This window comes from Hibiscus syriacus, unplaced genomic scaffold (genome assembly GCF_006381635.1).
Source record: "Hibiscus syriacus cultivar Baekdansim isolate YM2019G1 unplaced genomic scaffold, ASM638163v2 tig00111745_pilon, whole genome shotgun sequence".
Lineage (NCBI taxonomy): Eukaryota > Viridiplantae > Streptophyta > Magnoliopsida > Malvales > Malvaceae > Hibiscus > Hibiscus syriacus.
This window is the reverse complement of record NW_024063168.1, coordinates 258255-284146: the sequence shown is the minus strand read 5'-3', so window position 1 is coordinate 284146 and position 25892 is coordinate 258255. Positions and strand designations below refer to the sequence as shown.

General features: G+C 32.5%; 3 protein-coding genes and 1 pseudogene across 3 annotated transcripts; 2 read left to right on the top strand and 2 right to left on the bottom strand.

Moving 5' to 3' along the window:
* Positions 1-1508: 1508 nt before the first annotated feature.
* On the bottom strand, positions 1509-5843 carry LOC120169078. The gene is made up of 7 exons (XM_039177305.1): positions 5420-5843; positions 5243-5331; positions 5015-5153; positions 3050-3148; positions 2436-2558; positions 2001-2269; positions 1509-1932 (listed from the first exon to the last, which is right to left on the bottom strand). The coding sequence occupies exons 1-7, from the start codon at positions 5589-5591 to the stop codon at positions 1822-1824; spliced, it is 1002 nt and encodes a 333-aa protein (XP_039033236.1). The 5' UTR covers positions 5592-5843; the 3' UTR covers positions 1509-1821.
* Positions 5844-12387: 6544 nt separating this feature from the next.
* Positions 12388-12797, top strand: LOC120169047 (probable protein phosphatase 2C 12). Its single transcript, XM_039177271.1, has 2 exons — positions 12388-12575; positions 12656-12797. The coding sequence occupies exons 1-2, from the start codon at positions 12403-12405 to the stop codon at positions 12795-12797; spliced, it is 315 nt and encodes a 104-aa protein (XP_039033202.1). The 5' UTR covers positions 12388-12402.
* A 417-nt stretch (positions 12798-13214) lies between these two features.
* Positions 13215-14875, top strand: LOC120169046 (annotated as a pseudogene).
* A 3618-nt stretch (positions 14876-18493) lies between these two features.
* Positions 18494-19211, bottom strand: LOC120169045. The gene is made up of 2 exons (XM_039177270.1): positions 19171-19211; positions 18494-19043 (listed from the first exon to the last, which is right to left on the bottom strand). The coding sequence occupies exons 1-2, from the start codon at positions 19209-19211 to the stop codon at positions 18494-18496; spliced, it is 591 nt and encodes a 196-aa protein (XP_039033201.1).
* Positions 19212-25892: the final 6681 nt, after the last annotated feature.

Here is a 25892-nt window from a genome sequence, read left to right as displayed (position 1 = left end):
ACGTTAAATTTTAAAAAATAAAAGTTTAGGTACTAAAAATGTCAAAACTGATAATTTAAATACTAAATGTGTTAAGATTTTAATTGCGGGTACTAAAATGAAATGAAAACTAAATGTTAGGCATAATTTTGAAAAAAATTGAAAGTTTTGATATTAAAACAAAAAGATTAATAATTTAAGAACTAAATGCATAATTTACCCTAAATTTTAATGTTCTTCTTCAAGTGTTGATTAAAAATCGAGGAATTGAATTTTCCCCGACCACAAGTTTGATTGCATCATCCCCCCCCCCCCCAAAAACATTTTCAATCATTTTTCTGTCTTAAATTAATTTTTTTTTACTTTCCCATGAGATTGGCAATTGTTAAAGGATAAACTACACAAATGTTTATTAAAAAAAATTTATTTTTTACTAAAGTTTCAAAAGTAATAAATAATTCACTAATATTATCGATTTATAAAAAATCGATTATTCGATGTTATTATTATTGTAATTGACAAAAAATGGGCGTACCACATTAATCACTAACTTAACATCATTTGACCAGCACTTTGTTGATCTTTTTCATCTTCGCATTTCTTTTAACTCTTCAACACCCATAATTTCTCTCCGATCTTCCCTTTTTAATCATTCACGCGATGTACATGCACTATTTTCAGAGAAAAAAGGTTTAATATTAAAACAAGTGCATATATACCTAAATTGACTTTTGGTGTCTAATTGTTCGGAACAGGGAGAGAAACTCAATGATGGCGGTCGTATAACGTACGGACAGTTGGAGCTATCAAAATCGTCAGAAAATATTAAAGGAAACCCTAAAAATCCGACGACCCTTCCCAATGATTTTCACAACGATATGCGTATTTTCACGGTGGGTGAGAGACTGAGTTTTGGTCGTTATGGCGAGACGATTTTGATGGTGTCAACGATAATGACCACGGACCGACGATGGGCGATCGATGGTGGAGGAAATAATTTTTAGTTTGTTTTTTTAATTTATAATATTAAGTGTTTTACAATAATTGTTTTAAACTTTATGTGTAATACGTGTCGGATAACAATCAATTTAACGATAGTTACAGTCTAATCACCTAAAAGTATAACGTTAAAAACGTTAAACGCCTATTTTTTAACAAAAAAAAGTTCTTTAAACACCAAAATTATTTGAAATATAATATAGACACTTATTTTTGTATTAAACCAAAAAAAAAAACCGGGTCTTATTTAGCTCCTACCACCACTACATCCTTATTGATCACCGTAAATGATAACAAAAAGTGTCCTAAACCTTAATTTCCTTCAATAGAAAGGCAACCGTTGTAGGCTAGCAATTAAATATACTTTCCTCTAACAAATAAATAATCTTTAAATCGTATGCTTTAATCGTAACGATCAGAATTATGCTGGAAAGCCAACATGTGAAAAAACAAAAGATCAAAAGCTGTTAAAGAACTCTTTCACATTCATGTACCCACACAGCAGATCATTGAGGATCGTCCGATCCAACTTTCCCACACAAAAGAGATCCATTTTTCACATTTATCAATGTATAAATAATTGAACAACAAGCAGTGCCTCACCCATGGGTCTCTACATCTACCAATGCTGCCTGAGGCCACCCAATAGTCCCATTTCGTGGTACAAAAATAATTTCCATGTCAAGGCTAGGTTGGAAAGGTTCCAGTTGTTCGAAACTACAAAACATTATATTGCGAAAAGCATACGTCTTCGTCAATATTAAACATCAGTAGAACTCGAGTCCGACACATCTCGAATTGACTGCCCTATTTTCGGTGTCCGTCTAGTAGATCAAAATCCAGTCAACTGCTAGTAATACCTGATACCCAAGGAACCATAACAGGCGCCTTTGGGTGTGCGTCTCGGTATGCTTCGGAATATCTGTCCTTAAAGTTCAGCCTGGGTTTCTCCGACTGCATATTAAGTTGCAGTCAGTGTGGAATGAGAATGCCAACTTAATGGATTCAAAAGGGGAACTTACGAATTTCAGCCAGCACTCCATGTGTTTGTGTTGGTATTTATCTGGGGAATAGCAACCAGTCTCTGAAGGACAATAAACCCATATGTTGCATTTCTTTTCATCAGGCTTTGCATTTTTGGCCTGATCTAAGCAAGCCTGGCAGCAGTCAGCTGCACTTTCTTTGTGGTGGGTAAGACCCCATCTAACGGCTGCACCGTTATAATCGGTATGAAGTTCAGCATGGCACTCTCGTGGAAGGGGCCTCCCGGCTAAAATTTGCTCATCGTCTTCTGCAGTACAGAAGGGTTACACCTTAGCGATCGACATTTCTGAACAACAATTTTTCATCAACTCTTCTTTGAAGAAGAGATTACTAACTTCAAATCCATATTCCCAAATATTGATTTAAATCTGTCTGCTATGCTGCAGTAAAGAGAGGTGGGTTTGAACAACTACCTGTATCTTCCACACCCTCAGGCTTATCATCATGTTCTTGATTATTGATTTCAGTGGGTATCCAAAGGCCAATTTCTTCAGATAGCACAGACCAATTGGACTCCAAGGCTTTTACTAGCATCCCTACAAAAATGATATGTCAAACTGGTAAACTTAATATTCTACAACAAGGAAAAAGGGTAACACTTTTTTTGAGCTAGGGTGCCTGAAGCTCTCGATTTTTTAAACCCTATTTTTTGCACTCAAACTGAAAATTAAATCAATTAATCCCTCAAACTAAAATTTCTTAAGTTATCATGGTCACCTGGCACATTGTTTTCGGCCACATGTTTTCTAAAGGAAAAATTCTAAAAGAAAATTTTCAAATAACAAAATATAAAAAGTTATTAACTGCTACTAAAACTTATTTCAAAACTAAAAAAAAATTAATCTTTTTTTAAAATGCCAAAAAAATGGTAAAAGTTAATAATCAACCTTAGTTAAAGGAATGTCGATGAAATTGTGGGCTATAATTGTTTAACTGATTTTTTTCGAAAGTTTAAACTTTAACACCCTTTTTTTATCTCAATGACGAACAAAATAGTGAAATATGGCAGCTTCAGAGTACGAGTTACCTGCTTCCTCTTGCAAACGTGTTGAATTCAAGCCATCCCCTCCGAGGGCCAACTTTTTGGCTTCTTTTAGTTTCTCCTTCCGCCAGCTTTCAACCGCTTCTATTAACCCCAATAAGAATAGTAGTAAATTATAATGAAAACAACAATGCCACAGATGATTAGTTGTCCTCAAGCATGAGACCTATATTGCTGATAAGTCAAACTCTTCTAACACACGGGAATTACAGCTATGATAACTCTTAACTAATGGCAGAAATTGGGAAGCTTTTGAGGAATTCAAAACAAATATAGGCTAAAACAATCTATCCAATCCCTAAAAGTAAAGATCTTAAAATTTAGAGCTGGTCAGCAACCAGCAGCAAAATACTGTCAACTAAAATAAAAATTAAAAAAGGTTATAGTAAAAATAGTTCTGACAATCTCAAAATAACTACTTTTAACCAAAATACACATTGTATTTGGGTAATGCCAAACCCAAGACACTCACACTTCTCATCATAAATTGTACTGTGGCCTCATTAAGACTACCCTTGGGTGTAAACTAGTTTTCTACCTATTTTACATTTGTGTGTACAGTCAGAAACAGCGCTAATGCAAGAAACTCGTCCTTTCAGCACCAAATAAAAGCAAAAAAAGGACAAGTACAAGTGGAACTCCAAAATCAGCATAAGTAACGATTTAAATGTATCCATGACTTATTACCCCGACAAGAGATGAAAATTAATGCAGTTGTGTTCTTCAGTGTAAGGAGAGCAGAGGGTATTTGGCTTCTAAGCAATTAGATGCATGAAACATCATTTAATCATAGAAACAGACCCAATTTATTTCATAAAGGGAAAAAGGTATCAGAAAAGAAGGGAAAAAATAGGTAGCAAAACAAAAAAGCAGGATATGAGAAAAGGGCCTTTAAACACTAATATCTTATATGTACTAAACAGGATAATTTCTAATAAGAATTTGGTGATAGCCACCGACAAAAAACTTATTTTTCTTTAAAGTTATTGTCAGAAATATATCATAACCAATGATTTGAAACCTTTCTTCAATCAAGAATCAAAATGTATAATGTGCTTTCTCACCAATGATTTGAATCCTTTCTTCAATCACTGGGCACCAAAGAATACAGATGTAGCAATTCTTCTTAATGCAATCAATCAATTAACCACAAAACTCTGCAAACTATGACTTAGTGGCTAGCTAAATTCAAATAGATTATGAAAGAAATGATCTATCCCATTAATTGCAATGTAATAAATATGAAGCATATACACCTTTGGACTATTGGGTGACACTAGATTAATAGGATTAGGAACCTTGAAAATATGAAAGAACAGAAGCGACAGCATAACATATGAATCTAACAGAAATTAAATAGCATGAACTCGAAAGCCTACATGTAATTATGAACTGAACTTTCCTATTGTTACGAAACATAGGAAGCATCACAAACACGCCCATAGATGATGAGAACAAAGTTTTAAAACATATTTCTTCAGGATTATCACAGAATTCCATTTGCCTCTTGACAGATCAAGAAGATGATTCCTAGGAAGGTCAGGTTCCAGCAATCATAATGTTTGTGTACTGGAACATGTGATATGGGCAATAATCAAGTGCTATTTAAGGATAAAAACAGTAAATGATTTTTCATGCTCAAAAACTGCAATGTATTTAATGCATTTCTTGTCTCTTGCATACTAAACTAGGTAATTACACATCAAAAAGTTTCAATTACAATAATGCAGTTTAAGGCTTATTCACTGAGAAGTATTTGTTAACTTGTAATCTTTGCAGTTTCCAGATCACAAAAAGTTTTTAATCTTTGAAACTAAAACCTAAAACTCCTGAAAAGGATACATCATAAATGTTCAATCTGTATAACAAAATATATAGAAATACAACAATTTTAAACAGTAATATAAAGGAACAAAACAGTCAAAATTAGAAGGAAACTAAGACACTAACCTTGCTTCTCGCTGGCAGTGACATTTGGTTTCAAACTTCTCAATCTCTGTAGGATCTCATCAGTGATCTTATTCTTAACTGTCTGTGGCAGTTCAGCCACCAATTCTTCACTCCTAGATCCTCGCTTTATTCTCTTAACCTTTATTTACAGATATCAAGTGTATCCCCCAATTAAAATCTTATCGCCAATAAAACAAAAGCTGTAGAAAAAAAGGTTAATTTGGATACCAATTTAATAAGCTCGATAGGTTCACTAGCTCTTCGAATCTTAACTGATTCTTCCATTTTCCTAATCTGATCTTGAGTATACTTTACAACTGAAAAAGAATAACAAAAACCCAGATAATCAGAACACTAATCAGTAAGAAATCTCTTAAGAAAAAGGCAAAGCTGATAGAAACTGACCATTATCTTTGTTGGAATAAATGTAGAGAGAAGAATAGAGAGAACGAAGAACAAAGAGAGCAATAACAATGTTAACGAAGCAAACAGTCAGAGTTATCCTTTTATACGACCAGTGACCCGAAGCCGAACCTAAACCGAAGCCGAACCCTTTGGGTCTTCCTTCCCTAGCCATCTCTCACTCCGTTTCTCCTTCTCCTTCCTTTCACTCATCCAACCATTTCCTTTTTTTCTTTCCCTCCTCCAACAGATCGATCAAAAGGGGACTTTTACCATATCCCACCAACCGAATTCCTTATTAATCTTTCACTTTCCAAGCCACACAAAATAGGAGGCACCCCACAGGCCACAGCAGTGAACTTGTTCAGCTTATGTTCTGTTCTTCTTTGCGTGCGTTTTGGGTATGGGGTTTGGGGGTTAATACAAAGAGATACGAAGGTAACAATTACTTTTAATTTAGAAAGGTGGGGGGATTAGAAGAAATGATTGGATTGTCCTTGATATTGACGATGTTTGCTGGTAGGGGTTGTCCTTGATATTAAATAAATTTATGTCTCTTATAAATAGAAAGAAAAAAATATAGGTAACTACGATTATAATCCTTTTTGTTTTTGGTTTGTTTTATTTTGGTCACCAATTTTGAAAAAAAATAATATTTTAATTCTTTATGTTAATGGTTCATTATATTTTGATGATTGAGTCGTTAGTTCCCATTAGTTTGATGATGTAACATGTTAGTAAATATGATGATGTTTTAACTTGATACTTAAATTTTAGACAATGCTAATTTAAACTTAAAATTTTGATTAAATATCAATCTAACCTTAGAAATTTATATAAAATATCAATTCGACCCTTGAATTCGGTCAAAGTCATTGTCAATGACCGCTACTCATCATCGTCATCGATTATAATCTGTTTTTGTCACCAGTCACCATTGATCGTCATCATTAACGTTCATTAAATCCCAAAATTTGTAATTCACTTTTTTTGACCTCTTGAATGCAAATTTAAAATCTACTTCACCGGAAAATATCATGAACTCCACAAATTTAGTTAAAACCCTTCAATTCATTTGAAACAAACTTAGTCTAGAACTTTTCATATGATATGGAGGGTTATTCCCATGGGTATTTACTGACAACAATAGGAATTGATGCAAATAATACTATGCATCTCATAGTATATGTTGTAGTGTAGAATAAGAACTATGCATATTAGTTCTGGTTTGAACATATTAAGAAATGAATTGGAGATTGATAACTCTTATAACATCTTTTTCATGTATAATAAAAAGAAGATATCTCTTCTAAATTGCATTTTTTTATAATTTATTTTCAATTTTATTGATTAACCGTGTTTTTCTTTTCTAATGTAGGGACTTGTGGAAGCTATTCAAGAAATATTCTCTAATGTAGAGGTCGTGAAATGTGTAACACACGTATACTAATTTTGAAAAAGATAATATATGTTCAAAGACTTTTAATCATTTGATAATGAATGCTTATACCCCTGACAGATGCAATGCTTGAAACCGAGATCTCAATAGATAACAATAATCCTTCAACCATTGAGATCACCTAATTTATGCACTAATTTCGAAGTCATTCATAAAGGGAAAAATCTTAAAGATATTATATAGAGGGCTGCTCGAGCTACATATTTACGAGAATATAAAGATGCAATAATTCAGTTAAAAACTTTGTAGGTTGATTCTTATAAGGTAAAATTATATATTTTTTCGGATCGGATAGTTTTAACCCTAAACCCAAACACGACCCAACGCTAATTTTTTTAAAAAAAAATCCAACCCGGTCGGGTCGGAACCCATCGAGTTCGGGTCCCATACCCATTCCAGTCACAACTAAAGGATTTGTAAAGGAGAAGTGAGTGCAAATCAACATGTAAGCATACCCATAACTATAGGCTAACAACATCATCAACCTCTTATCATCCTACAAACATCAACCTCAAAAGAAAAAAGAATGCCAAAGTCAACAACCTCTTGCCCCACCAACTATTGTTAGATGGATGTCAAATGTGTCTCTCAGATAACAATCAATTGTCTTCGACCTTGTAACTTAAGAATCAATCCACCCTCTAAAATAAAGATCACAAACTTCAATAAGGGGATGATGTTGCACAACTAACCCCGCTTATTTATTGAATGACCTAAATATATGATTATTTTTTGTGAACTACGTTGATTACGTCTATAATATCCTTTGCATAAGCAATTCCCTTTTATGTTTATACTTTGTATTTGGTAACAAGGGATTTAAGTTGCACTTTCTTTTATACAAATATCGATACATTTATACAACTGACAATATCATTTTCTACCTATAATATTTTATAAAAGTATCGATATTTATCATCTATCTATAATATCACTTTCTACCTGTAATCGGTCTCAAATACTTCCATCTGATCGATGGAATAATGTATGCAAAAAAAAAAGTCGGTAAAATAGATTCGTAACCTTGAAAAAAATATTAGCTATGAGGGCTGGGTACGGGGTATTAAGCTTAATAGCTATATTCCATCCACGTCTCACAAATACTAGCACAGCGCGCGTCCTCAAGTTGGATTGGGCTATATTTTTTCTTTGGGGATAAATTACACCATTGTCTATTGAACTTTATTCTTTCTTCTATTTTACTCGTTATACTTTTAATTTTTCTAATTTACTCACTGAACTTTTAAATTGCTCCTATTTTGATCACTCTAAATTATTTTATTATTATTTTCGTATGATGTGGCATATTATTATTAATATTACTTAATATAAAATAATTTAAAATATAAAATAAAAATAAAAGGTGGTCAGACGTCATTGTAAGTCGTCGTCGACAACCGTCTATAGTGGTCGTTCGGTCTCAAATTTCATGGGTAGCTTCGGCTCTACACCCTAAGTCCAAATTCAACCTCTATTTCGTCAGAACTTGCTCTGAAGTCTTCGAATTGGAGATCAAAAGTGAGGAACCTGAAATGTTTTAGTAGAGATTTATGGGTTTTTGGGACATTTTTGGCAAAACAACCACCGTATTCGGACTCAGGGGTGGAGGCGAACCTACCAATGAAATTTCAGATCGAATGATGGGGTGGTGGTGTCCGACTACCTTTTGTTTTTATTTTATATTTTAAATAATAATAATAATAATGATGATGATGATGATGATGATGATGATGATGATGATGATGATGATAATGATAATGATAATGATGAATTCCATATTATACAAAAATAATAAAATAATTCAGAGTGATCAAAATATGAATAATTTAAAAAGTTTAGTGAGTAAATTAAAAAATTAAAAATACAATTAGTAAAATTAAATGAGGAATGATGTATTTTACCTTTTTCCCTTTTCTTTGTGTTTTAGGCCTTAGAATCCGAGTTGATAGGTTGCTGCTATATATTTTTGGGTAAACTATACGGGAGATCACCAAACTATGGTCATTAATCAATATTGTCAACGAATTATTTTTTGTCTCAATTCGACCACCAAACTTTTTAATTGATTCAATCAGACCACTCTCCGTTAAAAAAATAGACTTGTTGACGTGTCCGTCAATAAAACTAGTATAATTATATATTTGGTCCTTAATATTTACATATTCTATTAAATTTAGTCACTATTTTAATTCAATTAAATAAATTTAATTATCCAATTAAAACGTGTCACGGGCGACACGAGTCACCACTCAATTGAAATGAAAAATAGAAGAACACAACAATGCACCCAAGGAGAATCAAACTTGTGTCCATGGGGAGAATAATCAAGCGCCTAAACCGTTGGGCTAAAGGTCTCATATGATTCTAACTTACAACAATTTGTATTTGACTTATAAAAGTTGGTTAATAATAAAAAATAAAATTATTTGTTTAAATAAATTATTTTTTTCTTTAACCGTTAATCGAACTGAAATTTATTTGAAAATTATTAACCGAATTTTTTTCTTTAACATTAATCGAACCGAAATTATTTGACCGTTAATCAAACCGAAATTTATTTGAAAATATTAACCAAAACAAATTAATCGAACCGAAATTGTTTGACCGTTAATCAAACCCAAATTTATTTTAAAATTATTAACCGAATTTTTTTCTTTAACCATTAATCGAACCAAAATTATTTGACCGTTAATCGAATCCAAATTTATTTTAAAATTATTAACCGAATTAACCGAATAAGATAAATTATTTTTCTTTAACCGTTAATTGAACTAAAATTTATTTGAAAATTATTAACCGAACCAAATCAATCGATTTTTTTCTTTAACCATTAATTGAATTGAAATTATTTGACCGTTAATCGAATCAAAATTTATTTGAAAATTATTAACCGAATAAAATAAATTATTTTTTCCTTAACCGTTAATCGAACCGAAATTTATTTGAAAATTATTAACCGAACCAAATCAACCGATTTTTTTCTTTAACCATTAATCGAACCGAAATTATTTGACCATTAATCAAATCGAAATTATTTGACCGTTAATTGAATCAAAATTTATTTGAAAATTATTAACCGAATAAAATAAATTATTTTTTCTTTAACCGTTAATCAATCCGAAATTTATTTGAAAATTATTTACCGAATTTTTTTCTTTAACCATTAATTGAACCGAATTTTTTCATTAACAAACTTTTAAAACTAAAATACAAATTGTTGTAAATTAAAATCATTTGAGACCTTTAGCCCAACAGTTTGGGCGCCTAGTTACTCTCCTTTACAGACACATGTTCGATTCTCCTTGTGCTCATATTTGTTCTTCAATTTTCCATTTTAAGTCAAATACAAGATGTTGTAAGTTAGAACTATACGAGACCCTTAGCCCAACGGTTTGGGCGCCTAATTATTCTCCCTACATACACAAGTTCGAATCTCCTTGGGTGTATTGTTGTGTTTTTTTATTTTCCATTTCAATTGGGTGGTTACATGTGTCACCACCTGATTGGTTAAAAATTATTTAATTAAATAATTTAAAATTTATAAATAAAATCTTCCAATCATTTATTGACACGAGTTACGTCTTAATTGGATAGTTAAATTTATTTAATTGAATTAAAATAATGACTAAATTGATAGAATATATAAATATTAAGGACTAAATATATAATTATGCCAGTTTTATCAACGGACACGTCAGTAAGTCCGTTTTTTTAAGGGAGAGTGGTCTGATTGAATCAATTAAAAAGTTTGGTAGTCGAATTGAGACAAAAAATAGTTCGATGACAAGATTGATTAATGACCATAGTTTAGTGGTATCCCGATAGTTTACCCTATATTTTTTAAGTACAATTAGAAAAAATTAGAATGTTTCTCATTATATGAGCATTTCTCACGCTAAAGGCACGATCCTAGAAGGTTTATACCATTTTTTTTTAGTTATTATTGCTTGAGTTAACACTTGATTGAGACTTTGAATTATGATTCACGTGACATTCATCCTTTACACTAAAGAGAAATAAGAAAGTATGCAAATAAAAGAAGAAAAATGTTTTTTTATTAACAATTAGTTGGTCTAGTGAGATGAGGTATTAGATTTCTTAAGTAAGGTTAGGGGTTCGAACTTTGGCATTTGTGAATGAAACAAACTAGGTTAGAAGGGTCTTCATTGTCTCTGCAATACCTGACTTAAAATTGATCAATAAATCATATATCAATCATTAATTTAAAAAAAAATATTCCTTTTACCTTTTAAGAATTGTATTAATTTTTACATAAAAAAAGAATTGTAATAATTTATACTTTAGTAACTAAAAAAAAATGAAATGTGGAATTTGATAATCATGGGAGGCTTAATATCAAAATAAGTAGTTAAACTATATTCAAAATTAACTTTTGATACTTAAAGAATTTTTATCTAAAAATAGGTGTCTAAAGTTTTTTCCGTTATATTTTTATGTGCCTAACGTAAAAAAAACCTGTTAAGTGACACGTATCACGTATATGTTTTTTAAAAATATTTTTAAATAATATTTTATTTTTTTAAACCGTTAAGTGGCACGTATCACGTATATATTTTTAAAAAATATTTTTAAATAATTTTTTAACAGTGATCACTTAAAAATATAACAAAAAAACTTTAAACATTTATTTTTAACCAAAAAAAATTAATATTTTTCGAGATATTCTTTAAATACTTATTTTTATATAAAACGATTATCTGCGAGTGGGATTAGATGGGATGACGTGGTAGTCAATTACAGAGAGCAATTGGCTCCGAGAATTTCGCGGTCAACGATGGAGGAGGTCAAAGGGTTAGGTTGGCAATTAGAGAAAAATTAGTTTCCTAAATTAAATGGACCCATGCTTTATGGAACCCACACTACGCTATCACAGCTACGTGACAATGGGGTAATATTGACCCAATAAGTTGATAAAAAAATTAACTCATTGTGTCAATTCATATTTTACTTTGAGATTTACGACAAATGTTATGATGTATGGTAAAGATGTTATATTTATATGATGATTTTATTTAAATAATATTTTTTATTTAAACTCATTACGTCGACATAATAAATTTTAATAAAAAAAATTTCATTAAATTTTGTCACGTCAGAGTGACAAATTTTAATAAAAAATATATTTTACTGAATTTTTTATGACGATATGACTAATTTCAAGTCACTATAATAAATATCATATCTCAAATTAATTTTAAAAAATAACCTAATGGATTAATTTTTTAATCCCACCTAACCTAGTGAGCCAAATTTACCGATATTATCGGGCAAAAAGTGCATTTGTATTTCATTTTTCTTTAAAAATTAAAGTTTCTTTGCATGCAAATGCAATCGCAGGACTTCCCTTTGAGGAAACTGGATAAATTGACAAATGGACTTGGTCTTTTCTTATTTTTCGATATCATGAGCCTACATGTCGTTTCGCTTAACAGGCGCCAAGAAAAACGTCTCCTTGAGTAATAACTTCTCCTTGAGTTTACTCCCACATGTTTAGTATTTGACAGAGATGCATGGTTTTTTCCCAGCAAAAACGTCAGGAACAACTGTAACCTTTGTGATAATAGAAGGATGGGTTATAACAGTTGCATCTGTTGGTGATTCCCGCTGTATATTTGAATCAGCTGAAGGTGGAATATACTACTTGTCAGCTGATCATAGGCTTGAATGCAATGAAGAGGAGTAAGTTTTTGTCATGGTGATTGCTGTATTTAAGTTTCCCCTAAATGTTGAGGTCTTACTTCTTCTTTTCATCTTATTAGGAGGGAACGGATCACTACACGTGGGGGTGAGATTGGTCGGTTAAATGCCGGTAGTGGTGCAGAGGTATCTCCTCTTCCCCTACAAGTGTGTATCTTAATGCATTTTGAGTTCCTTGACTATTTTTTCTCTCTAGATTCTTAGTATTTTCTCCCCATCAGTGAAACTTAACACCCTCGATATCAATGTTAATGTATGTGCAACCACCATGCTTGTAAAAGTAAAACACAATCTAGAAGCTAGGTTCAGCAATGCATGACTCTTTCGGCAGTTTACCAGAAAACATTGAACGTATTTGATAATTGATGTGAATTAAAGGACCCTTTTGTAGACCTTACTAATTTTAGCTTTAACAATTGTCATTTGCAACAGCCTTTTGGTTATTTATATTGCTGTGCTGCAGGCCTAATAAACTCTATACTCTTAATATTTGTAAACAATGGTCAATTGATTCTCATTAGAGAATTTCAGTATCTGCAGTATAAGAGAAAACTATATTTGATTAATTGTGTGGATCAAAGCTGGTGACCTAATGGTGAAGTTATTTTATATATTGGATCCATGAGATGTTGGCCTGGAGGTTTGTGCCTTTCACGAACCATTGGTGATATGGATGCTGGGGAGTTCATTGTTCCTGTTCCATACGTAAAGCAAGTAAAGGTTTGTCTTCCATAATCTACCTGCATAATTTGTTTGATATTTGTTGATTTAACTTCTGTGCTTAGTAGTGTGAGATCTTGACATTTGATTTAAGGGGTGCTTTTGAAGTTATATATTTATCTATTTTCATTTGAGGTATTTCTAAAACGTTTTCTAATACACAAGATGATTGCAAACTATACAGCAGTTAAAAAAAATACAAATCTCATAAAACATGTAGTTTTCGCGATTCATAAATATACAAATCTATTAAAAACAATCTCAAATTTATTGAATAGATTGAAATGTATAATAAGAAGTTATGCGGGTTAGGCTCCACATGGCTCACTCAATGGTCTGCCACTATTGCTTAAATATCATGTTCTGTACATTTTAATTCACGATATGTTAATTTTTTCCCTTATGCATCTCTTTTAAGAGATTTGATATGTACTTGGCTGTAATGGTGGTCTTTGAACTTCTAACCATGACCATTTCTAATCTAAGTTCCCGCTAGTTAAGTATATAGTATAGTCATTAATTTCATATCCTCATGTGTCCTATGCTCGCACATTGAAGTGCTTTTGCATTTGGATTTTTGTTTTTTAATCAGTTTTCTTTGGAATGGCTCTGTTTGACTGAGTTAGTGTTTTATCTAAAATTAGAAAACATTTTATCTTCATTGTTAATAATTGTTTTATTTTACCTACTACTATATTTTCTGCAGTTATCTACAGCTGGTGGTAGGATGATTATCTCTAGTGATGGTGTTTGGGATGTTTTATCAGCTGAAGAAGCTCTTGATTGTTGTCGCCGAATGTCACCAGATGCAGCTGCTGCACAGATTGTGAAAGTAAACTCATATTATTTTTTCTGCGTTATGCTCTTCAGATATTGCTGCTGGGAGCACTATGCCCATTTGGCTTTGGAATATGTTGGTATAAGTTTGCCTTTCCTCATGATTTCTGATTCCTTGGTTTCCAATGAACAGGAAGCTGTACAGTCAGGGTCTTCGAGATGATACAACCTGCATTGTTGTTGATATCTTACCACCAGATAAGCCAGCTGCACCTTCGCTGCCACCGAAGAAGCCTAACAAATGTATGTTAAAGGGCATGTTCCGCAAGAAGAATTCTGGATCATCGTCTAATGACAAAGAACACATTGAGCCAGATGTGGTGGAGGAATTATTTGAGGAGGGATCTGCTATGCTTTCAGAAAGGTTAGTGTTTATGAGAATAGTCTAATGAGATCAACTATAAACTACGAATGAGGAGAGGATGTAGTTTATAGTTGATCTCATTAGGACCCTTCTGTTGATGCAGGTTGGATACAAAATATCCATTGTGCAACATGTTTAAGCTGTTTGTGTGTGCAATCTATCAATTAGAGATGAAACCTGGAGAGGGCGTTTCAATTCATGTTGGCATATCTAATTCAGTATTGCGTCCATGGGATGGTCCTTTCCTTTGCTCTAGTTGCCAGGAGAAGAGAGAAGCCATGGAAGGGAAAAGACCATCAGGAAGTAACGGCAGATCTCTCTCCCTCCATTTCTTACGGTATTCATGTTGATAAACTAAAGACCCTTGATTCATTTTTTTCCTTCTTGTTTTTCCTTTTTTTCAGATAGACATGGTAGGGACACTGACTAGCTAGACCTTTCCAGATACAGTTGGGTTTTGTGGGCATTAACAATTGCTCTGGCGGCGGTGATCATGACTGGGGGAAATGGTGCATTCTCATTATAGTAATCTATTTTTCTTCGGGCATCAAACGCCCTTTTGAATTTATACTCCCAAGTCAGAAGATCAGAGTTGAAATGTGGGTTTAGATTTCAGTTTTGCAGCTTGGGGAGCGAGGAGATGTGTTTTACCTCAAGTGAAAGTGGAAAGAAAAATGTAAAACAAAAAAAAGCCGAAAACTTGACCAGAAAACTTGGCAGTGGACAGTGGCATGCTTCAAGGGTAAGTCCTTTTCTCCATATGTATTCATTGCATTGTATACCAGTCGCTCCAAATTCACAGAGCTAGCAGTAAATGGTAGTGGACCTGGATGTGATGTTATAACATAGGGAGTTTGATGAGTATCAACACACATGTGTCAAAAGCTAGGAAGAAAACTCGCTGAATCAAATTTGTTTATGTATCATTGGTTATTTGTTCCTTCTTTCCTTTGACAACGGGGAAGGTGCATCTTTGGTATAGAAAAAATTTGGAAATTCCACTATTCTTTCTCAACCTTGCAGCTATGGTTCTGTTTCATAGTGTACAATACATGTAGATATGCTTGGTTGATGCGAACATGTATAATTTATTGTCGTTGATGTTTTATGAAAACCTAGTAGCTGGATGTTGCCCGTGTTTGAGGAATAGGCATTTTGAGCATTCATGCATCACAGTTGAGACCAGCTTTGCTTTTGGGGACCGGTAGACATCGCTTGTCTGCAGGATGTGGATTCTCGTCAGCACACATTTGAACTTTCTCCTCCCCTGTACTAATCAAGTTCTTTCAGAAGGCAAAGTGCCTTCCGGCTTCAGTTTTAAAATAAAATTGCAATTCATTTAAATAATCTTACTTGAACCGATACAATGAATCGATTTTTTAATTAAGGATAAATTACAGGATTATTCACTTTCGTTTAATATTTATATATTTTTCTTCATCGAATTCAAAAAGTTAATTTTTTGTTCACTTCTTTTACTTTTGAGATGTTTACTGTTGTTGGTTTGAAGACATGACACATTAATAAAAATGTTTAATCTTTATTTTAAGATGTGACGTGTTAGAGAAAGGGTTTAATTTTTATTTTAATCCTTGAACGTTAAATAAACTATTACTTTTAGGTTTTTTTGAAAACTTAAAATAGTTTAGGGATAAATTTTTAATTTACCCCTTTTTTAAAATATTTCATCTCCTTCATCCACCGTCGGAAATTCAGGTACTGGTTTCCGGATTCCATTGCCAAACTTTTAATTTTTAATAATTTATGATTTATCATTTTATAGCTTCATGTTTTTTTTTTTCCTTTTTATTTCGTTTTAATAATATTTTATTTCTAGTAATTTTTAATATTATAATTATTTTATTATTTATTATATTTAAATTTTAATATATTTTAAATTTTTAAAAATATTATATAAACGCTCAAACTTTTTATATAAATTAATTAAGTCCTTCTCTCAGGTAATCATTCCCCATAACATTAGCAAGAAAGACCCATTCGACCTTATCATAAACTTTTTTAGTATTAATATGTTTGTTTGCCTGCAATTGATTTTTCGAAAAATAAATTACTGAAATTTGAATTATTGGAAAATGAATTACTGGAATTTGAATTCTGGAAAATGAATTACATTTTTGGAAAATGAATTACATTTCTGGAAAACATCTGGAAAATGTTTTATGATGTTTGGAAGATGTTATTTAAACATTTTTTCCACTAGTTGAATAGTTTTTTAAAAATTATTTATTACAAATATTAAATATAATAAATAATATTATTTATCATAAAACTTAATATTTATTATTTTAAAATATTAAAATAATTTATTTATTATTAAATATTTTTTTAATAATTTTATTAATAAAAATATTAATATTGGTATATTTTAGTGAAATAAAATATTATAAATTATTTATTAAAGTAATAGTGTTATATTATATTTTAAAAATATTAATTAGTATATTTTAAATATCTTTACTAAAATATTATTTAAATATATAAATAATATTATTCATTATTAAATATATAAAAAAATTTATTATATATTATTAAAATAAAAAATATTATATCTTATATTATTATAATATAATTGATTATATTATTAAACTAAAAATATAATATTATATTATTATAAATATTAATAAATATATTTTAAATATTTTAATAATTAATATTTTGATGAAAATGGTATTAAAATATTTTATTAATATTAAATTCATAAAATAAAATTATTTTGAGTATTTTTGTTTTAAAGTAAAAAGTTCAGAAAATAACTTACGAAAAATGAATTGTAAATCATTTTACAGAAAACATAAAGGAAATTATGTTACTAGGAAATGAATTGCGTTCCGGAAAATGAATTACGTGAAACAAACACGGGAAAATATTTTCCGGAAAACGAATTACGTGAAACAAATACGGGAAAACATTTTCCGAAAAATGAATTACATGAAACAAACACGGATTTCGGAAAAAACCAATTTCGTAATTGATTTTACGACAAACAAACACACCCTAAGTTTAATATCGGCATAAATTTTTAGTCAGTTTATAAATGATCATGCAAAAGGTTAATTGATCTAAAATTGTTCATTAGATGTGGGCATGCAATTTTTGAAATCAAAACAATGATCGTTTGATTAACATCTTCAAAGCTAGTATCAACCCTAAGAAGGCTTAAACAAAAGGAAATTACATCATCACCGACAATATTTCAAAAGGTTCGGAAGAAATTACCAGCCAACATTCCATCAATATTGGGGTTTTGTTGGGGGTTGATTTGAGAAAAGACAGCTTGAACCTCCTCCGCTGGTTGCTCCGTTCAAAGAAGCATCCATGCATAGCCATCCGAAGTTTGAGTTTCTCCACTTTATTCCTCGATAATATAGACTCACAAGCAAACGCCAAATGGGGACTTTTTGAGGCAATAAGCCTCTTGAGCTCATGAATTGTAGACGGGTTCCCAAGCCCTCAACAATTCCAGCTTAGGATGATCATGGTTCTGGGCGGGATTGCCCCGCAGCCTCCACCGTTGGTATAGGCGGTTTGGATTGGCCACTCGCCTCAATGGCTATTTCTGTTTCTTCAGTAACGGTTCTGGTACACGACTTCTTTGGGTTCAACGTGGCATCCTCCACCACCTTTCCTTGTGAAGCACGCTTTGCACTTCAAACCTTAATATCAGGCTTGTCTCCATTTTACATTGTTCTCCTTTCACCCAGTTTGTCTCCGAGGCAGTGATCTCCAAGCAGACAGGCTTACCAGTCTCGTTTCTTGGCTTCTCTTCCTCTTTGCACATCCCAGTTTGACTAGTGGCTTCTGCCCCTTTGGCGCTCTCATCTGGGGTCACGGTTAAAGTCATAAGTGGGGCACTACTTTCATTCAAAACTGTTGTAGCTTCAGATTGTAGTCTTTGAGTTCTTACTCCCCTTGGATTCCGTAGCAAACATAAGGATCCCTTTCTTCCTTCTTTCTCCAGCTACCGCCATCTTCTTAGCTGGTTGGACTTTGAGCCACTCCCCGTATCGAGGACGCCCTTCATGGTCATCCGTTTTGTTCGGGCAGAGCTCCCACTATGACCAATAATGCCACATCGGTGGCAGAAACAGGGAAGTCGCTCGTACTTAATCGGGCAGATTCTTGGCTGACCATCCGCTTTAGTTCCATGGGTGAGGCAACGTCTCAGTGGTGATTTGCAGTCCAGCTCGACTCTGATCCTTAAGAAATCCCCCAATCTACCCTCCCCTTCTCGGAGGTCGACCGCTAATAACTTCCCAAGGGCGTTGCCAAGCTCTTCCCCTATTTCCCGGTTCATCCAGCCTAAAGGAACGTTGTAAATTCGCAGCCAAATGGCAAGCATTGAGAAATCATACTCGTCAAGGCTTAAGTGAGTTTCAAAATCCTTTATAGCAAGGAAATCTGCGCCGAAACTCCATGGAGTTCTTTCTAGGACAGCAACTTTCTCTTCCACTGATGAAACTTGAATAAGAAGAAGTTTTGCTTTAGACAGGATGATCGAGGTAGTTCCCCTGAACCCCAGGCACATCTAAACATCAGCATAACCTCCTCACCGTCAGTGATTTTGTTGGAGATGAGCTTGGCCACCATTCATTTATCCATCTCTTCGACCTGAGTTGGAAGCGATCCAATAAATACCATCTCAGCTTCGGTGGCTGTGGAACAACTTCCTCGGCCATGATTGGAGAGCAAGAGCAGGGTTTCAAAAGAACTAAGGGAGGCAAAGAAGGTTTTGTTGGAACTCACCAAATTCTTAGGGAAGGCTCTGGTTTGGCAATGATCTTGCTTCCTAGGTAAACACTTTTGTCTTTCTTGAAAAGTGAGAATATTTTTGAACCAGATTGCTACACAAAAGTCTTATTTTCGAAGTTGAGTTCCAAAAGTTGAGGGCACCCCATCAGAGGTATTAGCAATTTCCATTGGGAGGATGTGCTCGTCCACCGTTTTGTCCAGTGGTCAACCAGTTGTGATCTAGGTAAAACAAAGATAACAATGTGAAACTCACTGTGCTGGCCAGGTTATGACAACTTCAGCGCAATATTTTATCAGATTAGCCTTCTTACTTGAGATGGACATAACGTCTGCCACAATATTGACCAACCTTCTTCCTCGTACAGTGGCATATCCCAAGAGATCCGGGCGCGTGGGGAGCATACCATGCCGATTGCCATGAAATTTTAAACTTATTTGATGATTTGATTAAACATCAAATAGATATAATTTCAAGGCCTACTGAAAAGATAATATCGACCACATGTTTGATAAAAGAAGAGTACAACAATCCAAAGCCCCCATTTGTTCATAAGGTTGACATCAAAAGTAATAGTGGCCTTTGCACCAACCAGACATCAAAAAATGCTGTTTTGAAAGAGATTTTTTAAAAATACATTTACTTAAGTGTTCAAGATAAAGAAGTCGTTGTATGGATTAAAGCAATCACTTTGTGTCTAATCTGATAAGTTTTTCGAAATAATAATCACAAATGAATGCAACTAACGGAGTTATATGTGTAATCTTTCTCAAATATTCTCGTTGTTTGTGTTGATGATATTATTTTAATCGAAGATAACTCGGAGGAAATTATCAAACTAAAAAATTTCTTGCTATTGAGTTTAAAATTAAAGATTATTATTCTATCAAATACTTTGATAAATTCAACTCTAAACTGGGATTGTACAACACATACAACATACAACATACACCAAATTCTAAACTGGGATTGCATGAAACATACAACATATATCAAATTCTAAACTGGGATTATATAACATATACAACCCAATATGAGGCGGAGTGTAGAAAAAAGTCGAATTGTTTCCGTACGAGGTGAAGTTTTTCGTTCACCAAAACTCTCGATAGTTAATACGATGTCATTCTAATATAATTTTCTCCGTCCAAAAGATAATCTCAATAGTCAATTAACAATAAACGCATACACACCTTGCAGATATAACTATTTAAATTTAAAACATCTAAAGAGAACAATACCTTTTTTATCACTAAAATCGCTCCATGAGTTCTATAAAACACTTCTAAAAAAAATGAGATCTTAAGTGGAGTCATAAATAAATTTATATCATTAGAACCAGGGACGAACACATGATTTTATGTTAGGAGGTGAATTTGAACTTACGGGGTGAACTTTAATTTATAAAATCCTAGGGGAGAAAATAGATTTTCCATAGAAAATGCATAGAAAAAACCTAAAATATATAGTAATTTTAAATTTTCAGGAGACAGCTACTCACGTCCGCCGCTCGATCCATCCCTGATTAGAACCATCAACTAATCTTATTAAAACGTTAGATGTTGATTTCTTTTCCTCAAAAACACCATTAACAATACATATAAGCCATAACAAACGAAATTAATTAACAAGCTTATCATATAAATCCTTCAACCATAGAGTTACACACATATTTTGTTCAAAGCAGCACTTATTGATCGCTAAAGGCAGGCTTATATATATATATATATATCGCATAACATAAGAAGGGAATTAATAACAGTAACCACCTGTTTCCCATAACGTTATTAATCATGCACTAGAGATGAAGGATTCTGACCCCCAAGTATTTGTCTGCAAAACCAACAAGGTTGGCGATCTCATTTTCATCGATAAAGCCACTGCCATCGGTGTCGGCGGATCGTATCCCGTGCCAGCTCTTCCACCTGCCGAATCGTCCCCCAGTCTCGTAAACGGCGCTCCGGAGTTCTTCCTTGCTGATACGGCCATCTTTGTCGGCGTCGAACTTCTTTAACCACTGCTTGAACTCGTCCATCGTCATAACACGCTTTCCGTCCATGGAGATGCTCTTATGATTAGTCTTGATGGCCATGGTGATACAGAAACCAATTAAACTATATAATTCAGGATAACAATTGTATTCTCAGAGCTCACAGTAGGTGACAACGTCCTTGAGAGTTCAACCCCAATATATGCTCTCTCGTGAACGACTGCCTTTTCTTTTAACTACTGGACTTGGATTAACAAGAATCTCACTGTCTTTTCATATAAAAAAATCCATAAAATTAAATAATTCATCTTATTGCCAATGTGAATAACGACCTTTGTTTCAAGGCATATCTATTACATTCATATCATCGGGATTTGAATTTATGAATTCCGACATTATTTAAAAAGTCTAATATTTCATCCTACTGAATCAATTTATTGTCGGTATTGTAATTTATATATTAATAAACAAATATATAATGTTGAAATAAATTTATGAGACCATAATTATTATTATAATTAATATATTAATAGATCAATCACTAGAATAAATATAATAATTTTAATTTTAAAATAAATGTTTTTTATTTTATTTTATCTTATCACTGACCTTATCTAAAGGGCCAAAAAGTAGAGCTCCTTTTAATTCTAACCAAGGCCTAAATGAGGTGAAGCGTGAAGGGCCATGACCCTCCTAAATTGGTAGAACTATAAAATGATAATTTAATATTTTTTAAAAATTAAAAAAATTATATTTTAGTTGCACGTGGTGTACTGTTAACATTAGTTACTGTTGATTCAATGAGACAAAATATGAATAGTGGTGACTTTATTCTCGAATCCAAATTGCCAAGGGGTCTTGAACCCTTTTCTAAAGTAATTATTCGGACATCTTCTAATTTTGTGATTTATATCTGTCAATTTATTTTATTTTTATTAATATATAAACATAATATTAAGGCTTAAGAACTCATTACCTTTTTTTTAATGGATAATGAGTTCGAAAGCAGGTTTAACGACATCGTACACAATGGTAGGACTGTAAATGAGACGAGACAGATCGTGAGCTACTCGAGAGTGACTCGGTCAAAGCTCGATAAATACTCGACTCTTCTTCATAACGAGCTGAAACGAGCTACTTGACACTCTACTCGAAAAGCTCGTGACTAGCTCGAAAATATAATATATTAAGATTTTATTTTAAAAAAATAATAAATTATTAATAATATTAACATTTACGTGTTGATTTTTCAAAAATAATATAAGGTTTTTATGTATTTAATGTTTAAGTTCAAGTTTGAGACTTCAATTTAGTTAAACTTGAGCTTTTTTTTTCATTTCGAGCCTTTTTTTAACTTTTATTAGTTACAATTCATAATTTCGAGTACGAGTCGAACTTAAAAATTTTAGACTCAAAAATTTTCGAGTTACAGATGACCAATCTTTATGGAAAATGCTAAAAGGAAGGAGCCAATGTTGTCGCGGATAACTCCTTCGGCTAAAGTAGCGCCAGACACTGCACCATCAGAATTGAGGCAGTACCACCCTGCATGAGGTGGTTTCCAGTCGATAAGCTCGATTGAGGCAGTGCCAATCTTTTGTACGACATAAGCTTCTTTATTTTCGTGAGGATTTAAATAGCGTTCGCGATCACATTTTTAGTCGCGTCGTGTTTATTATTGTTATAAATATAACGGATGTTATTGCGGTCATTGCAGATATCGCGATCGTCAATTTTTTTCGAAAGAGCTGATTTTTTAATAAAAAAACATGTTTTTTTAAAAAAATTAAAATAACAGAATAATAGCGGAATAATGGTCCGCTATTACCGCGATTGGCCGCGATCCGCAGCTATTGATGTGATCTCGCTTCACACCGTTATTTTCTGCGATAGCGATTTCGGACACCATCGCAACCGCGATATAGCGGCCGCGATACTACTATTCGGCTACGATAACCCGCTTCACACTGGTTAACAAAGGTTGCAATCGTTCATTACAGATTTGCAGTTATCATATAATTATATGGATTGCAACGAAAGAAACTTGTTTCTATTTCAACATATGAAATTGCTGGAACACAAGCAAACAACAAAAAGCAAATACAAACACAAGTAACTTTCACAGACGACTTATTGTACGACACACACACACGCATATATATAGTTAATATTATACAAAGCACAAAAATACACTAGTTTACGCCATATCCTTGTTTGACAACATATTTGACAAGCTCGTCAAGTTCTTCTAAACCGATGGATCCATCTCCGTCGCCGTCGGCATGAGACAGCGATCGACGGACTCGCCAACTAGGGTTACGGGAACCCAGTTTCTGGAAAGCTTTCAACAACTCCTCCTTACTTAGACGGCCATCACCGTCGGTGTCGTGTTCTTTGAAGAGAGCCTTCAGTTGCTCTTCATTTAGGGTAAGACTTATGGATTTTGGCACGTATAAAGGCATGTTGGCGAAGGGGACAAATTAGGGTTTGGGTTTTCGATATGATCGAAGGAGTTGCTAGAGGCATCGAGTTATATAGAATTTCTTCACCATACTTGGCCACTTTCTCCTATGTTTATTTTTTTTCATATTATAATTATCTCCTTTTACCCTTTCTCTCCTATATTCTTTTATCGTACACGTGTAAATGGGAATATAACGTATAGTGGAAAGTTGAGGTAATTATCCTCCCGAAATTTTTAAATTTTTATATAATTTAATTATTTTTATATTTTATTTATTTATTTTTATTAATGATGTTATCCCTTAGAGTGCGTTTGGTTCACGGAATGTAAAATTACCAGTGGGAATAAAAGATTACCAGAGAATAGAATTACTGGGAATGTTGTATTTTGTGTTTGGTCGGTTTAATAGGAATGTAAGATTACTGTGTTTTAAAGGAATAAAAGATTATTGGAATATATATTTTACCAAATTGTCTTTATTATATATTTGTTTTTTTAACAAGTTGAATTATACTATAATATTACTATAATTAATTTATATATTTTCTTTAAAAAATTTAAATTCATAAAATTTATATAAATTTTTTTTACAAAATTGAAAAGATAAATAGGATTAATGAAAGGGTAAAACTTTATTTTAACCCCCAAACTTCATATAAAATTATAATTATAGACTTTTTTTTTGTAAATCTAAAATAGTTTAAGTATAAATTTGTAATTTAACCTTCGTAGAATTTTTATTATTCAACGACAGAAGAATGATAATTTTGAAAGAACAAAAATAATTAAGGGCATTTTAGTCCAAAACGCCGGTAATCCAACAATACCTAAGGGAATGGGGTAATCACATTCCCGGTAATATACCCAACAAAATCCACTGTTGGTAATTAAAGATTACCGGTAATAAGATTATCGGACAACCAAACGGGGGAATGAAAATACTATTCCCCGGTAATATTGTATGCCGTGAACCAAACGTCCCCTTAAAATTTTATAATTCACCCAAATATAAAATTGTGATCGTTTCTATATGAGAAAATACATTATATTATTCCATTACAACACATAATTCAACCGGCAACTAGGAGTTGATCCAAGTCAAATCTTGTAGTTTGTTCGAGGGCTCGAAACTAGTTTGGGACGATGGATTCCAGTGTATATCTTTGTAGGTCGACAGTACAGTGTATAATTATAAATGTATATTCGGCAATTTTCGTATTTTATTTGGTTAACCATTGGGTAGCATTCAATCATTCATTTTATTCCTACTGATCAGGAATTTTGTTTTATGGTAGGGTCATAGATAGTTTGGACTTTGATATAGTTTCACTTTTTTTGGTCGATAACAAGGTGTGGTTCTTTGCTACTACTTTTAATATGCTTATCCTCGACCTTTTTGTATTTATTCTTTTGATTTTATTGAGCATATATTCTATTTTTTTCATTAAGTATTTTAAAACTTATTCTGTGAAGAGAATAATCATTAATAAACTCATTTTGCAAAAATTAATAATTCTGAATTAGGTTAGATTTTAATCATTTTTTTTATAAAATTACCCTCTACTCAAAGTTTTTTAAAAAACCAGCGACTATAGATAAGGTTTGAATGATGGTTTCAAAAAAAATACATGAGAAAATGATTTAAGATAAATAAAGTATGCAAAAAAATAATATTTATAGAATTTTTAAGTCATATAGTTTAAATTTTGACGTCGGATATGTTGACGTGTGTCTAGCATGACACAAGTCATGGATGTGATTTTATCATTTCTCTTCTCCTTCTCTTGATTTATAATAAGAGATTTGTGAATCAAATTTACGATCTCAATGATTAAAGAGTGTTTTTTTTATTCTCTAAACCTAATTAAAAGAAAATAGTACATACAATCGGGAAAAATCCTCATGAAACACTGAAGAAAAGGCAAACTCGAAAAATTATTAATGCACTTCTACATGGCATTTTTATCCAAAAAATCATTCAAATATTATAATATTATCTGTCAGGTACCGTTTCTTCAAATATTGATATAATGAAATTTAACATTAGTGTATAAGTGGATTCATTAGATATAGAGATGATATAAAAAAAGTTAAGGAAATATTCATTTGAGCTTTTATATCACGTTGTCAAAAAACATAACCTAAATATTTCAATATGT